General features: G+C 42.1%; 2 protein-coding genes across 3 annotated transcripts in view; both read left to right on the top strand.

Moving 5' to 3' along the window:
* The first annotated feature begins 6,861 nt into the window (after positions 1 to 6,861).
* elp6 (elongator acetyltransferase complex subunit 6) lies at positions 6,862 to 11,403 on the top strand. 2 transcript variants are annotated; one of them, XM_036539532.1, is made up of 8 exons: positions 6,862 to 7,032; positions 7,393 to 7,493; positions 7,617 to 7,695; positions 7,909 to 7,979; positions 8,070 to 8,194; positions 8,530 to 8,722; positions 9,490 to 9,648; positions 10,588 to 11,403. In XM_036539532.1, the coding sequence occupies exons 2-8, from the start codon at positions 7,440 to 7,442 to the stop codon at positions 10,711 to 10,713; spliced, it is 807 nt and encodes a 268-aa protein (XP_036395425.1). In that variant the 5' UTR covers positions 6,862 to 7,032; positions 7,393 to 7,439; the 3' UTR covers positions 10,714 to 11,403. The 2 variants fall into 2 exon arrangements, with proteins under 2 accessions (XP_036395425.1, XP_036395426.1); XM_036539533.1 differs by having other exon boundaries at positions 7,373 to 7,493.
* Positions 11,404 to 12,481: 1,078 nt separating this feature from the next.
* Positions 12,482 to 15,917, top strand: part of LOC118784469 (SREBF chaperone) — a 30,032-nt gene continuing 26,596 nt past the window's right edge. Inside the window, exon 1 of the mRNA XM_036538709.1 lies at positions 12,482 to 12,635. The gene's annotated coding sequence lies outside the window, so the exon portion shown is untranslated. The remainder of the gene's footprint in view (positions 12,636 to 15,917) is intronic.

The following is a 15,917-nucleotide window of genomic DNA, read 5'->3' as shown; positions in this document are numbered from 1 at the left end:
TTCCTGAGGAATGCAGGCGATTATTAATGAATCCTCTCTGATGTAAATTTGGGTAGCAACTGCTGCACTAGAGTAAAAGATTCCCGCTTTCCCATGGGAACCCTCTGTTCTGGCGAGCCTGGTGTCTCCCTTTGATGTCTGTACTGCTTGCATGACGCTAAAACGGCAGCGCTGTGGGGGGGATGTCACAGCTGAGACATTCACATGAAGCAGCTGAGCTGGACTGCATCCTCTATGAAGACAGGTGTGGGCAGAACTGTTTGGGAATGGAGAATGAGCGTGTGTGTTTGTGTGTTTGTGTGTGTGTGTGTGTGCGCGCCTGTCTGTATTCATTTTGTTGCAGCACAAAGTGACCATTGATGTGGAGCTACACCTCCAAAAACAAACCAACAACGGGACCCTCACTGCCTCACCGGTCCATTACCACATGTACTTCTACACGTTTCCCAAGACCTCGGAGGACGGGAGTGAGGACAGGGCAGAGGACTCTGTAGAAGAGAAGAAGATCTCTTCAAAGCAGGGATACAGCCCTGTCAGCACCCGCTCCCTGCCTGCCCTAAACACCAGGACTCCTCAGCCACGATTTGGCAAAGTGTACACCCCCTGATCACCCCTGTACCTCTCCCACCATACAATACTGACTGGCACTGGCACTGACTGGCATATACTTACATACTGAACTGACTGTCGTATGGTACCATAGCAACTAAGGTAATATACTAACTAATATACTAACTGACATACCTGAACAAAACTGCAAATGCTCAGATTGACTGACTTTAATGTAGTGATACGCTATAGTAGGGTGTACTGATTGACAGACCGTAACCAGCTAACTGATATACTGTGACAAAGTGAGTGATAAATTGTAACATACTGACTGATATGCAAATTCGTACACCTACTGAATGCAATGTTGGTATGTTAAATACTAAGATCCTTCTGGACGCCAAAAAAAGGATCAACGCACTAATCCAGTGTAAGGTATTGAATGACATTCTGTAACACACTAAGTGACATACTAAAAGACTTGAAGAACAAATGCTGGCTGACACAGCAGTCAAAGGGAGAATATAAACTCTTCTGAATTCAGCTATTTTGGTGTGGCTGTAGTTTACAATACCTCCAGATAAACCTTGGCCTGGGCTGGGACCAGTCTTTCTTAGACTCACTTTCCTATATATGATATTAATTTAGCCAAAACAGGCCAAGTGGAAGAAAATGTGTTGTTATGTGACTATAATATTGTTTTTGACATTTTTATATGATATTGCTTTTTGTTTGCACAAATAAAACTGAACATAAATAAACAGCTAAATAAAATCTTTTTTGTTTTACTGAATTACTTTGAGACATTGGTTGGCGAGGAGGAGGTATAGTAAGTGTATTCAATATCTTCTGTTATTATTTCTTCAGTCAAATGAAATGAATGCTTCAGGTTCAATTCTGTGCTGGAACTGTGTGCCTTCTCATGCACTCAGGGAGACGTCACTCGTTTCAGTATTGATGTTGCGATTGTTTAACATAACATCCATGATTTAGGCAAATGAGATTTGAATATATTTCAGACACATGTATTATTGTCATATATTTAAATACAATATATTTAAATGCTAATTGTGTGCGGTTTTACTGCAGCCAAGATAAATAGAATTAACTGGAATTTGAAGATGGCAGCCATAATTAGTAAAAACCAGACATCCATCAGGAATTTGCACAAATTAATGCAGACAGGTGGCAGAGTAATCATTCCAGTCTCTCACTTTCCATGTTTCATTACTTTTAAAGTGAGTTTCTGGACAGACAACTGCAAATGGTACACACATACAAAATTCTTGCATGGCAGTTAATGAACAGCACCACTGTAGTAAAATAGCTGCCATGTAGGAGCAGTGCAGGATAAGAGGAATCTTAACTCCAGCATTGTTGGAATAGATCTTAGAATCAGGAATGTTTGTGAAAATTGAATTAAAAATGCAACCAATCTTTCTGAATTTTACACTGTGAGAGATATTGCATTTTTGACATACTGTAATATATTTTCAGACCTGAGAGAGGCTGTGACACATTGACTCTCACTATGTTACCCATATTGATTGCCCAACAGGGATCTACAAAAGAAATCATATGGAGGAGATAGAAGAATAACAACATGGTGACTCATGCTATGGAACTGCCACAATCACAATGGCCACTGTGCAAATGTTGGAGATTTCTGATGTTCATTATTGTTAAATGGGGTCTAGACCCCCTTTCCGTTGAAATAAAAATCCATCAACTCTTGTGTGCTGTGCACTGATGTGTCTGTGCTTCATTGTGAGGAGTACAAAGAAAAAGGTCCAGGAGAGCCTGCAAAGAAGACTAGGAGGTAGGGTAAGAAGGAACTGCAAGAAACAGGAAAGGAAGTGTCTGTGTAGTGATAGTGGAATAGTTTACAAGTCCCAGGCTCATTTTCTATAAATGGGGCTGTATAAGTTCTTGCTCAAATGGAGTAGTGCTCTCAGAACTGGGCCCAACAGTAAAGTTTTAGAGACAATCTCCAAAAAGGTAAAATGACCCCAAAACACATCCGAATTTACCTAAGGCACCTTACAAAGAATTAAGCAGAATTTACACTTAAAATTGAAGATAGAAGGAAAGAAGGGGAGAGAATATTTGGGAGAGGGGGTATAGTTGGCCCCAAACCTTAATTTGCATCAGTTAAAATATCCCAGGATGGACATTAAGTAGCAGGGTGTATTCTGCTCAGTTGTCCGCTTTCCTCTCTTCAAATTTCCTTACTGCAAATTAGATTCGCTTTTCATTTCAGTGAAGCGTTTAAGCTGGATAGAAACATTGAGGGGGAAGGGCTCTGTCACTGTAATAATGTTCACTGAGTAATGCACACACACACACACACACACACACACACACACACACGCACACACATACATATACTCACTTATTGCATAACTAGGGCAATTAGAACAGTAGGAAGGAAGTATGCCTGCAGAAAGCACACAAAAGATGGAACAACCCCAGAGACAACAGTAGTGCAGATACATATGTATAATTATTCCTGCACAGTTCTTCAATCACAGTGAGGGTTGAAAATACTACACACTAAAACTGAGGTGCATAATCTTTTAAATCATGATAAAACATTTTTTAAATAATTTGTTTGTATTCACTCCTATTTAACTCTGCCTCAGGTATGACATTGCTAAAGGGAGTGTAGTATGCTCAGTTACAGCAGGACTTCAGTTTCAGAACCTAAGCAGCAAAAAGTTAAGTATGTTTTCATGAAGATGTGATTATGAACAAGCCTGTGGCCAAGACTTTAGGGAGACATACAGAGGTGCAATGTTTGGTCAATTTTCATCAAAGACACTATGCAGATGCCGATTGCTTGTAAAAATATTTGTGTCATATTACAACAGATATCACAGATATCAAAGATTTGGATTGAATTTCAGGATTCATGGACTGAAATATGAGAACCTGGGTGTTTTATAAAAGATTTTAATTCATAATATATGTCATAAAACATATATTATGTTTTATATTAACATTTAACATAACATATATTATATTTTACACATAAAACTGTGTGTACTTTTGGAAATAATGGAGAGATTATACAATTGTTGACAAAATGCAAGGATTTACTACACTCAAACTCAGGGGGGCAGTGAGATTTAGTGAGTGGTAGTAAAGAATGGGGGTCAGGTTCATTGCAGAAAGTTCAGCTCTGTGACCCACATTCTTTGAGTGTAGATAAGCACTGCGCTGAAGCATACATTTTGTGTGTGCGCCACTGTGAGAGTGAATAGCATTGCTGAGCTAAGTTAAACAACTGATAAAAGTAATAAAAAAGATCTCTGAAAAAATGTACTAATACTGTAGCACATATGAGAGAAACCAGGTCAGTGGAATGCATTTGCATTGTAACTTTTTAAAATATCTGTTTGCACTTACATCCCTGCAAACAAAGCACAGGTTTCTTTTTCTTTATTCATGCAATACTCCATTAGATCTTTGTCTAATTAAATATGCATTTCATTAAATCTGAATTCAATTGAGCCTGAATATCTAGGATTTAACATTAATTATATTACTTACCAAAACAGGATAATGCTTTTATGATTCCTGCTTGAATTGATTTTCTATATCACATGCAGAATACTAAAAATGACCTTGAAACCAGTGGTAAACTCACACACAATTATCCATGTATGCCCACATGGTGCATGCATATCTGTACTTGTGTGAGATACATATGTCCTGTATGTGTCACCACTGACACAGCTGTTATTCCACAGAGGCAACGGGGGGAGCACCACACTAAACAAACTTGAACGTTAAGACCATGATTACCCCTCCCCCTCTCCCTCCCCAGTACCCGCTGCCCCCAGCCCCCGTGTGTGTGTGTGAATGGTGGCGTGCGGCCATTGCAGAGAAAGTCCCGGGCGGTCTCCCAGCCTGTGGGGCGCTGGACCCTTTGTGACACAGGGATTTAATTACCACGCTCCATTAGCTGCTTTGAGACACAAAGACAGGGCCAGGCTGGGGAAATACACACGCTGTCTGTGGAGACGGGAGACAGAGAGTGAGGCCCGTCGCTGGGACCAATCTCGCCCGCTGCCCCAGCTCTCACAAACACAGGAATATCTCTGCTAACTTAGCCTGCTATTGCCAAGTCTTGACAGCAGGCCAGACACCTCTAGCACCCAGAGACACTGTATGTCAGCGTGAAGCACTCTTCAACAAGGCACTTCTACATCTAAAACAGACTTCCCAAGTTCTCCAATTAAAACACCCCCAGCTAGCCACTAAAAATTTATTTGGGGCCAACCAATTCTCATTCATAGAGTCAGGAGAATCACATGAGCAGAGAGAAATTGGCAACAATGATAAAGTATAACATGTTTTCAGCATGTCTTTTTCACCCTCTGGTGGTTAACTAGTATACTGCAGCTAACTGAGCCAGGACATGGGCAGGACTTTTTGGGTTACCTTCACATCATGATAAAATTGTTATAATAAATAATAAGCCTAATAACTAATAGAGCTGGAAATGTTCAAATTGATCAAAATAGATTCCAAACAGAATGTAATATCTGTTGTGCTTTTGACAAGTACAATATAGCCTAACAATTTGTCTTCACCACGACTTTTTTTTTTCAAAAAGAAAATAATTAATAACACCATTAAATACGAACAGATCATATATGTAATTCTACAGTGTACTGGCCCAAAGAACTGCAGTGGCTCTCAAAAAGAAACAAATCACTTTCAGAATGATAGTTCAGAGTAAGTGTTTGTATGCTGAGGCATGAGTGTCATTCCCTCTGCCAGTCTTTCCTGTTGTAGGGAGTAAGCTCAAGTCTTTTGTGTGAACTGTGTGGAAGGTGGAAGAGGCAGCTTTGTCTGCTGGTACGCTCCTGCTGTCCTGTGGTCCCCCGGTCCCCGCTGCTGTGCAACCACTTTTACTTTTCCCCACAAAAGGAACAAACCCGCTCATTTGCATTGCAAGGAAAGAGTGAGGTGACAGAGTGCAGGGAAAGGGAGGGTATAACCCTGGCCCTGTGCTTTTGTCCCCCTCCTCTCAGCTTCACAGACCCCTCTTTGTGTGTATCCCACTTTCCTCTCTGCCAAGGCCTCCCTGCCCTCCATCTCCCATCACATGTTATTTTCACACACAACCCCTCCACCATCACTGCTCTTCTTTATGTGCGAACCTGGCAATACAGTTGCACATGCAGGAATGGTCATAAGTTACAAGTAACCCGGTAGCACAAGCCAGTTCCCACCAATCTTCCCGATTTCATTTTCTTCTTCTCTCTCTAACCCTGCTTCCCTCCCTCCACATCCATCCGGAGTTTCAAGGCATTACTCAGATGTGTCCCATGACAACAGTTACAATGTATGAAGGAAAAAAATCTTTTCACAGGGAAACAGGCACAAGAAAATGGGTTCAGGTGGGGAAATTGTGTCAGAATGGGGGTAATCTTATTACAGGTCGAAGCACTAATGGTTTGGTGGCCATATTATTATTATTGTTTTTTTTTATTATTTTTAAAAATTTGCAGAACATCAATCATAATAATTCACAATCATACACCCTTTGGACTTCTTTGACTACACATGACACAGTTGTGAAATCAAAATAAGTCCTGGCTCAACAACATTTTGATAAATTATATTGCATGACATGTGCAATTTAACAAACATTTCAAAAGATAAGAATGAAAAAATTTACAATTTAATGCACAATCCTAACATTTTACAAACCTGTTCCACACATGACAAGGAATATATCTGACTCCCTGTTTATCTTGCTGGATTTCTCCATTCTTATAGTTAGCATAGTGACACGAAATAAAATTATATGGATTTCACCCTCATACATAATTTGTGATTGCATGTGGATGGACACACGCACACGGACACGCACACACACACACACATGAATACATGCCTGAAACTAATCATTGAGTACCATTCATTCTCTTAAAATAACAGACATGGTCTTGCATTTACTAGGCAGGAATACTATGTAGAATGCGTTTGAAATACTTCCTCTTTAGTATATGACGTTATCGCAATGTATCCTATATCGTTAAGCTGGTGTCACATTGATATCAATAGTTAAATAATGAAATATTCAAGATTCTGTACATGATTTGGACATGTCGCTAACCTGGCCCTTTGAAGCGCAAAAAGCGTTAGCGGATAGATAATAGCGAGGAGAGAAGAGATTTGACAGCCTCCTGCGACCTCCGAATTTTTGAGTTATTGAAACGCGTCTTAAAATTCCGCACACATATAAAGATTGTCCCTCTGTGTCCACGATACAAATTATGAGTTCGCTAGCTAGCCAGCTAGCTAGCGGATATCACCGCGTTCAATGGAAACGGTCTGAATGGGCGACTGTGTGAAATCAGAGTCAATTTGGAGACATAAAAACATACTAAAGCTGGGCATTAGCTAATACAAAATTCATCTGACAGGACCACAGACTTACAGATTGTAAACGAAACGGATTTTCAGGTTTGTACAGATAGCTGTGCATCAGCTGTCAAAGCTAGAGTTCTAGCTAGCAAGCATGTGTACTCACTGTGTAGTGAGTAGCTGGCTAGCGACGTATTTACCAAACACAAAGCATATTAACCGATTAATTTATACTGCTCATTTCTAAAATAATTACCACATGTATATTTACCAAACAGGGAAACAGATATTTATCTCTGGCAAAATCATGCCTCCTACAGCAAGAAAGGGTTACAGCCAGCTAACCAACTTTTTAGCTAGCGTTTTCTATCTATGTGGAAACGTAGCTACGTTTCAATTTGCGTGTGAAATTGATGTTAAATGCTAATAACTACGATAGTGTATTCTGATTCCGGACAGCCCAGCCCGGCGTCACAGAGTAGCGTCCCCCTGAATCTCTCCGCAAAATGTTTTCCGAGTTGAATAGCATCCTCAACGCCTGTCCAGAGAATTGCCCGCAGGTAATACAACACAATATCTGGGTCAGGGTGGGGAGACGTTATTATATTTATGACAATGAAGAGGCGGTTTGATATCTGTGAATGAATGCCTTGGCTAGCCTCGTGGTTGTTTTGTTTTTGCAGGGAGAGTGTATCCTTGTGTCTGACAGAAAAGCGGATGCCTCCTTTCTCATCCACCATTTTCTATCCTTCTACCTGCGAGGTGAGTGGGGATTTCTAACATGAACCAGAAAGATACATGAATATAAAATATGTTAACGTATGATATGTTTTATGAAGACAAATGGCAAACGTAATTTTGTATTATTTCAGGAGGGTAGCCTGACTTTCCTGAACACACAAACCATGATTGAGCTCATAAAACAGAGTCCATTATCGTTTGTCATGCTTACCTTTGTGTGTATGGATGTTACAGCCGGTTGTAAGGTGTGCTTCCTGGGGCTGGTGCAGTCTTTCAGTCACTATAGTGCAGTTGGCCAGAGACTGGTGAGTATAGTCCTCAAATGTGGTATTCTTTGTGTGTGTGAGTGTGTTCGCATGAGTGTGAATTTACCATGTGTGTCTGTGTGTATTCAGGGTGTGAGCCTGGCACAGGCCAGGGACAAAGGACAGCTTGTGTTTCTGGAGGGGCTAAAGGATGCGTTGGGAATATTGCTGCAAGATGGGACGAGGTCTGGATCACACACCCTGGACTTCTTAAGGTACCCAACTGATCACTCACAAAAACACAAAAACTCTCCGATATGTGTCTGTCGTGTTATTCTGCTGGGTTGGTCTGTCTGCCAGGTTTACCAGTGTCTCTCTGACTGTCAGGGAGTGTGTTCAATTTGACTTGACAGGGTCATTTGTATTTTCTGCTCTGTCTGCATGGTTCTGTTACCATTATGTTTCTGTCCATGTGACCACTGACTTCTCAGTTCTGTTAATATGCAGGTGCGTGGCATGTGTTACCACCAGGCTGATTTGTGTTGGCGCCGCTCATTCTTCTGTTTTTTTCTTCCATCCCTCTCCCTCTCTCCTTCTTTCCCTCTCATAGTTCTCCCCGTTCTGACCTGCGGAGAGTCTTTGAGTTTGTGCAGGGGTCTATGAGCGGGAGTGAAGTGGCAGAATGGGGACCCCCGGTGCTGATCGTGGATGACCTGACAGTGTTGCTGAGTCTTGGCGTCAGGGCAGGAGCGGTGCTGGACTTTGCCCACTATTGCAGAGCCTTTGTGTGCTCCAAGCAGCAGGTCAGTGAGCCACTCATTCTAAGGGTGCATGCTGTAATACTTACACATACGTATACTACTGCATACAAATATGCATAGTAAGAGAGGGTGAAGTAATAGAGCGGTAGGTTGTTAACATACTTAACGCTCACAAATGCAAACATAAACACGAACAGCATTGTCATATAGTGGTAAGGAGCAGGGCTTGTAGCTCAAAGGGTGGGGATTCGATTCCCCTGTGGGGTCCTGCTGTTGAACCATTGGGCAACGCACATAACCTGAATTTCCTCAGTAAAGTATCCAGATGTTTAGATGAATACCGTTCAGTTACAGTAAGTCTGGATAATCACGTCTGCTCTGCAACTGTAATGCCATGTAATGCGTAGAGTGGTACTTGAAAATGGCAATAATAATATGTGTTTTTGTTCATTATGGCAATGATACCCACAATAGTACTGTTTTACATGTATTGCACTTATGATTCAGTATCTAAATGGCTACATGCCTAACCTGACTAAATGCACTTTTTGCAGGTCACTCTGGATAAGAGTGTCTGCCAAATGAATAAATGTAAAATGTAAATAAACTGCCACAACATGATCTTGCCAGTGCTTACACATGATAAACACACATGCATGCATGTGCACAGGCACACGCATACACAGGTTTGGCACGTACTAAACTGATATCTAAATTCTAGGTTCTGAATTCTTTTGATGAATATAACCCCACACACATACACAGTGAAAGTCTGTGGTCTCTTGACTGTCACCTGCTTGTCTCTGCAGGGCAATATGGTGATACTAGTAAGAGGTGAGGATGAGGCAGAGGACGAAGGTGATGAAGAAGGCTCTGAGTGGCTCCTGAAGGGTCTCACCCACCAGTGCAGCCTGGCACTGCGAGTGGAAGGCCTCCCCACTGGCTATTGCAAAGACATTCATGGGCAGGTAGGTCTATGTGTAGCGAAGAGCGAGAGCAGTCACCCCACCCGGCCTCAAACCCGGGTCTATGGGGTACCAACCCTGCGACTTTGACCGCAACACCAAAGAGCCAGGCTCGTTGGTATGGCAGTCAGAGCGCATACTCAACCATAGTGACAGCACTCTGTCACACTGCCCTCCCCTTCGGGAAGCGCACCCATGCGCTTCACACACCGAGGTGTCCCCTCTCACCAGTGCTTCACCCATCCTTGGGGTCCCTCACACCGTGCTTCACCCATCTCTGGGGTCCCTCACACCGTTGGTCAACAGCCTCTGGGTCTACGGAGTGTTTGACTGCGACACCAAAGAGCCTGGCTCTTTGGCGTTGCGGTCAAAGTTGCATGGTTGGTACCCCATAGACCCGGGTTTGAGGCCGGGTGGGTGACTGCTCTCGCCCTTCACTACACTATGAGTAATAATAACTGTAAGACAAGTGTGTTTTCACTCACTAAAAACACATGTTACCATTATGGTAACAGAATTATAACTTTCCCATTTTTCCCCAATTATTTTCTTTATATCTAATTTTTTTGTATGTAATTAACACATTTGTAAAAATAAAATGTAAATAGTCAATTAGAAGTAAATTCAAATGAATTAATAAATCCTACAATGGTATGAATGTGCAAAGCATCAAATGTACCAAAAACATGGATGCTTATTGTGCTGGATAGATGAGAAGTATGTATGGATGAGCTAGATGTAAATTAATTGCCCAGTATTTATGAATGACATTACTGGTATTCAGTGGCACTGGTAAAACTATGCATCCGTGCTTATCTGTTAGAATTGAATTGAACTCAGTATGCCACAGCTGAATATAATTGGGTTGGGCAGAAATGGAATTGATATGGGTGGAAGGGGACCCAACAGAACGGAGGTCAATGTCTTCTGACTGTGCCCCAGGTGGAGGTGTGCTGGCAGGGATGCAGCAGGGGCGTTGGATGTCCTCAGCGGAAGCTCTTCCAGTACAAAGTCCATGACAAGGGAGCGTCCTTCTTCGCTCGAGGCATGTCCAGTGCTGTGCTCTGAGACCTCAACCCAAACACTGAGGAGAGACGTGCCTGCACCTGAGGAGGAAACGGAGACCAGTAGTCACTGTATAGATGATGGAGGCCCCTCCTCCTGTGTGAGGGCCCTCAAGTCCACAACAAGAAATGTCCAGTACCTGCACTGCCAAAGATGAGAAAGGTGGCCTCTCATTGCCAACAGACAATTAGGAATGGACATTTCCAAATCCAAAAAAAGGCATCACACGTCACAAAGTGACACAAAGCAATCGTGGGTATGCCGTAAATGTTGTCAAAGGTTTTAAGCAAATGAGGTAAATGCTTTATGACACCTGATGTGTGACTAGTTATATTTTTGCATGTTTTCTGGGGGAATTTTACATTTTCTTTACATAAAAGAAGCAAATCAGCTGTCAAAGAGCACTGCATTTGCTAATGAACTCCTCGCAGTGTGACAATACCATGTTCATAATGGTATTAATATGATGTGTAATACTTCGTTAAAGCCAAATGAAAGTAGCTACACTTAATAATGTATTGTCAAAAAAGAAAAACTTGGCATTAGGCAAAACAAAGTGCATAATCTTAAAGAGATTGGAGAACTGCAATCCAGCAGATCTTCAGCTGCTCTCAAAAATCTATCTCTCAGGTAAAAATAAGATAAATCAGAAGGCTAAGCTTTTTAAACCTACTGCCAAGAACATGGGTGGGACACCTGCAAAAGTCAAATTTGCTTTAATAAACATGTTTTGATAAACAACTGTCACTGGTTCATCTGTGATGCGGTGGAGGTGGTGGCGTCATTGGTTGGAGATGGATGTGTCACTGACACGGATGGGGTTATGCCCCCAGGGCAGCCCTCTCCTGTAGTCCCAGTTCTTGTTTTCTCCACACGTGCTTCCCTTGGCCATGCCTATCAGAAAAGGTACTGAAACTTTTATGAGGCTATGCATGTGCTGTGAACTTGGTTGCTTGACATGGAACAGCCCAGGACATTTAAACAGGTAGTGTAGTTGGTCTGTTGCAGAGATTGAATTGAATATTGATTGAATATAGAATATAGAAAAGGTTTGGGAAAAAATGTATTATTACTATTACTTCAAGCTTTAAAAATTCCAAAGTGCTACAGAGTGCAGTAAAACAAAACACACTAATATAAATAGAAGTTCAGCACCTCTGCACAATTTTATGCCATTAATGAAATGGGGAGGCAGTAAAATGAGTAATTTTTAGTTCATCATTTAGAGGTAGAGGCTCAACAGCAGATGCATTGTTTGAGATGGCATTCCAATTGTGAGGGACCAAAACAGGTGAAACATACCACACTACAGGTTGGAGCTAACACTTATCTGTAAAGGAGGTGTAGCTGCACCCATAATGTGACTTTACCTCAGTGGTACTTGTATGTCATCAGTCCATTGTTGGATAGGCAGCCAGAACCAGGGTCGTACAGTCAAACTTCCTGGTTCTAGTGAAACTGTTGTGTGCAATTTTAGATTTACTACAGGCAAAAGGTGTGGCTTTGATCCCTGGAAAACAGCATTGCAGTGTTGCAGCAGTCTTGAAGAGAGTCATAGCACCACCCGTTCGACTGAAATATCGAACCACAATTTATGCCCCCCGTTACGAGGAGGTCTTACCATGGCTGTTCTACATCAAGCAAAACAAAAACATCAGGGTCACCCGTCTGGGGCATTCTCAATAAGGTCCAGCAGAGGCCGCTACAACACTGAGTCTTCGTGTTTGCGATTCGGGGTGAGAGGTCGAAGTGGAGAGGTCTCTCCCCGGGATTTCACGCCGCTGTGTACAGTGGTGACATGACACGGTAGTAGAGGGTCCCTCCAGTGGAGCGATATCGTGGAAAACAAACGGTAATAACTCCTTCCAAAAACCGATTTGACAGTGGGATTAGCGCTTACAGAGGACCGGCAGAGGCGCAGTTAGGTGAGTAGATGGACGGGTGCGGTTTCTTGGCTCCTCAGACTGATTAAGCTACTTGTGGAGAGGTAGCTATATCGCCTGCTAGCCCTGAATCTGTGCTCCAGGCCCTGTATTCATGTCCATTTCCCTAACATTACCCGTGTTAGCGTGAGTGTAGTGGAGAGAAGGGGAGATGCTGTGGGCTTGGAGGAATTGAGGGCTGCCGTGTCTGGATGGTTAATAGGAAGACTAGCTATCTAGAGACAGAATAAGTTACGGTATTTGAGTGCTGTTTGGGGGAACCGTGGCGCTTTCCTCTGTGAGCATATTTTAGCTATTTGTTTTGACAAGGAAAGACAGGCAAGCGATACAGTGTCTCCATAGCTACCACGCGATCCGTGTTAGCTGGGTAGCTAGCTAGCCGCTTGGCTGTCATGGAGACATCAGTATTAGCCAACAAGCTAATATAGTAACGTTATTAGCCAGGCAGTCAGCTGTAATTCGTAGGCAACTACACACGGGCTTGAGCAAAGTTCATTGGCTGGATAGCTATGTACAAACCTGTTGAAGTTTGCGCTATCATCCCCACTTCACTGGGAGCAGCCAAATAAACACGCTATGGCTAGCTATGGTATGTTAAGTTGGCTAGTCTACTTCACTAGCTAGCCGACGTTGACATTCTTACAGGCTACACACAATTTGCTGTCTCTTGGAAAAGGCAACAAAGTTACTCAGTTATATTGATATTGTTGCAACTCAGCCAGATGACTAGTGAGCAAGCTACTACAGCAAGTTACAGCTAATCAAGTTATCTACCCAAGTGTCAAGAGGGGAAAGGCTGAGGGACATGGCTAGCTAACTAACTTGGCAGTGTTATGGGGGAGTAAATATAGCTTATGTGATTGTCATCGTTTTGCTTAGGTAAAATAGCCAAGAAGCTAGAAGGTAGCTGGCTACCTTCTGTCAATAGAGTTGTAGATCAAACTTTAAAAGGCCAAAAAGATAGCTTGCTGCGTTAGTGTTGATGTCCGAGTCTAGTGTGGCTAGCAGTGCGTTGCTGCAGTGTTGCAGCGATGTTGCATCACTGTGTGGAACGGCGTGCTGGGATGCAGCGCGCAGAGCCGGGCGTGCGTTTTTCTCCACGTCCCTGAATGGGGGAATCTCGCTTTTCATATCCTTGACCTTTCAAACTACGATAGCGCAAACTGCGCTATTATTGATTTGGCAATTGTCCAGCATTGTCGCGTCCTTTGATGTTTTTTTTTTTTGCCATTGTCACGCAGCGTGCAGGTGGTCTGGATACTCGCAGGGGCTTTCTCACATTGTCGGCGAAGAGGAAGCGGAGTGGCTCATATTCCTTGCACAAACCCGGTTAAGCAATCGGGAATATCCAGTTTCGCTCTTTGGAAATACTTGGACCGGCCAAGGCAATACAAAGTGTGTGGATGTAGCTAGCAAGCTAATCTTGCTTTTCCTGTTGTGCCATCACAACTGTTTGATCTTGTGAGAATCACTCAGACACTCGTGATTGCAGGGACATAAGTTATGTGAGGTGTGTGCTAATTCTTGCTGTTATGATAAAGTGTCCAGTCCATTGTAGGAAAAGTGTATTTTCATGGTAAATATGTGTTTGAAGAAATATGAAATATGAATATTTTGTAAGGATGTGATACAGCCATAACCAAGTTGTGGGTGTATTGCTAATGTTTGTCTGATTAGTATTTCCCTCCCATCCTATGAATGAATTGACTAATTGAACAGTTATCTGTCTTTTCACTGTACATGAGTTGCATAGTGAATTGTTTGAGGAAAGACAAAACTGTCTTTGCCCTTTGATATTTTTATTATTCAGTTCAAAACCTTTTGGAAACTGGAGAGGCATTCCATCAGCCCTGCTAGAACTTCCCTGCTTCAACTAAGATGCACATAGGTAGAATTAGAAGGGCACTTCTTTTTTGCATTTAGGAGATGGCAATAGAATCTTTATAATGGGATAAAGGGATGGGTGTTCATTAATTCATTAATTTTTACAGTACTTTTTACAGAGTGTTATCTCAGTGAAAGAACTGTCAACTCATCATCTTGTCTTGTAGTGTACAGTGTCTGCTTGAGGGTTAAGAACACCTGGATACATGTGTATATGCGTGTATATCTGTGTGCATATGTAAGCATATGTGCGTTTGCATGTCAGGATTGGCTTTGCAATTACATCATCTGTCCAAGTTACAGGTTATTTTTGTAGGTTGCTGTAGGAATAACAAAAGGTCAAAACATTTCATTTTACTGGTGTCTGTTTTAAACGCATATACTCTGTGGCTGTAGTATGGCTGTGAGTTCATGGAAGAAAATGTGAAGCATATGAAAAAGTGAAGATTGTTTATTGTTGTATGTGTGCATAAAAGCATAATTAAAGCATATTGAGTAAATGTATGCGACACGTTGTGGCCTGGAGAATGTCTGCACAAGAGTGCAGTCAGTTTGAGGGAGAAGAAAACTGGATTATAGAAAGATTAGTAACATCTGACATAAATCTTACTAATTGCATACTTAGGCCTAATTCAGCGATCCAACAGTAAATATGTTGAATGCAAGCAGAGAAGAAGGAAGCAGACATCTTTTGCAAGTACTGTTAAATGCCTAGTTGCTTCATTATCAGCAATTATTCATTTCCTTTAAGATCCTTTAAGTCTTCCGTAGTGATTTATCATAGGTAATGTTTTATCCATTTGTACCTCTGAATATATATCAGAGCAGTTTGGGTTAAATATCTTCCACAAAGGTACAGTGGTAGGGAATGACTGGGAATCATACTTGCAAGCCTCTGAACAAAAGTTACCAGTTCCTTCTCTACAACAGTCTCAGACTGCTTTCTGACTTGTTCCAGCCCTCTAGGGTCTTGCTTTCACACTCTGTCAAAACACAAGGGACTGAAGTGGCTCTGTTTTCACTCTTGAGTCAATACATGCACATAAATGGCCAGCGACCAGGAAGGCAAGCCTCAAATAAGAAAGTGAAGACAAGAATCAATCAGTTAGAAATAGTGTGGATGTCCACTCCAGTACAAGGCATTACAGATGAAGCAATCAAGAGTTTCTTGATCAGAACCAAATCAAGTTGGAAGATTCCTTTGTTTCTCTGTTGATCTGTGATGGGAAAGTAAAGAAATGCTGGTGTGATCAGTGAAGGCAACTCCTTAGTTTATGGAACTCCAGTAATGGTGTGGTTCCATCAATAATTTATATGAGATGACCTATTACAGCCATCCTCCTCCCACCAACTGCAGTTGACGTGGACCATGCTAATTCC

This window comes from Megalops cyprinoides, chromosome 10 (genome assembly GCF_013368585.1).
Source record: "Megalops cyprinoides isolate fMegCyp1 chromosome 10, fMegCyp1.pri, whole genome shotgun sequence".
Classification (NCBI taxonomy): domain Eukaryota; kingdom Metazoa; phylum Chordata; class Actinopteri; order Elopiformes; family Megalopidae; genus Megalops; species Megalops cyprinoides.
Note: the sequence above shows the minus strand (reverse complement) of the source record. Positions and strands in the feature narration are given on the sequence as shown.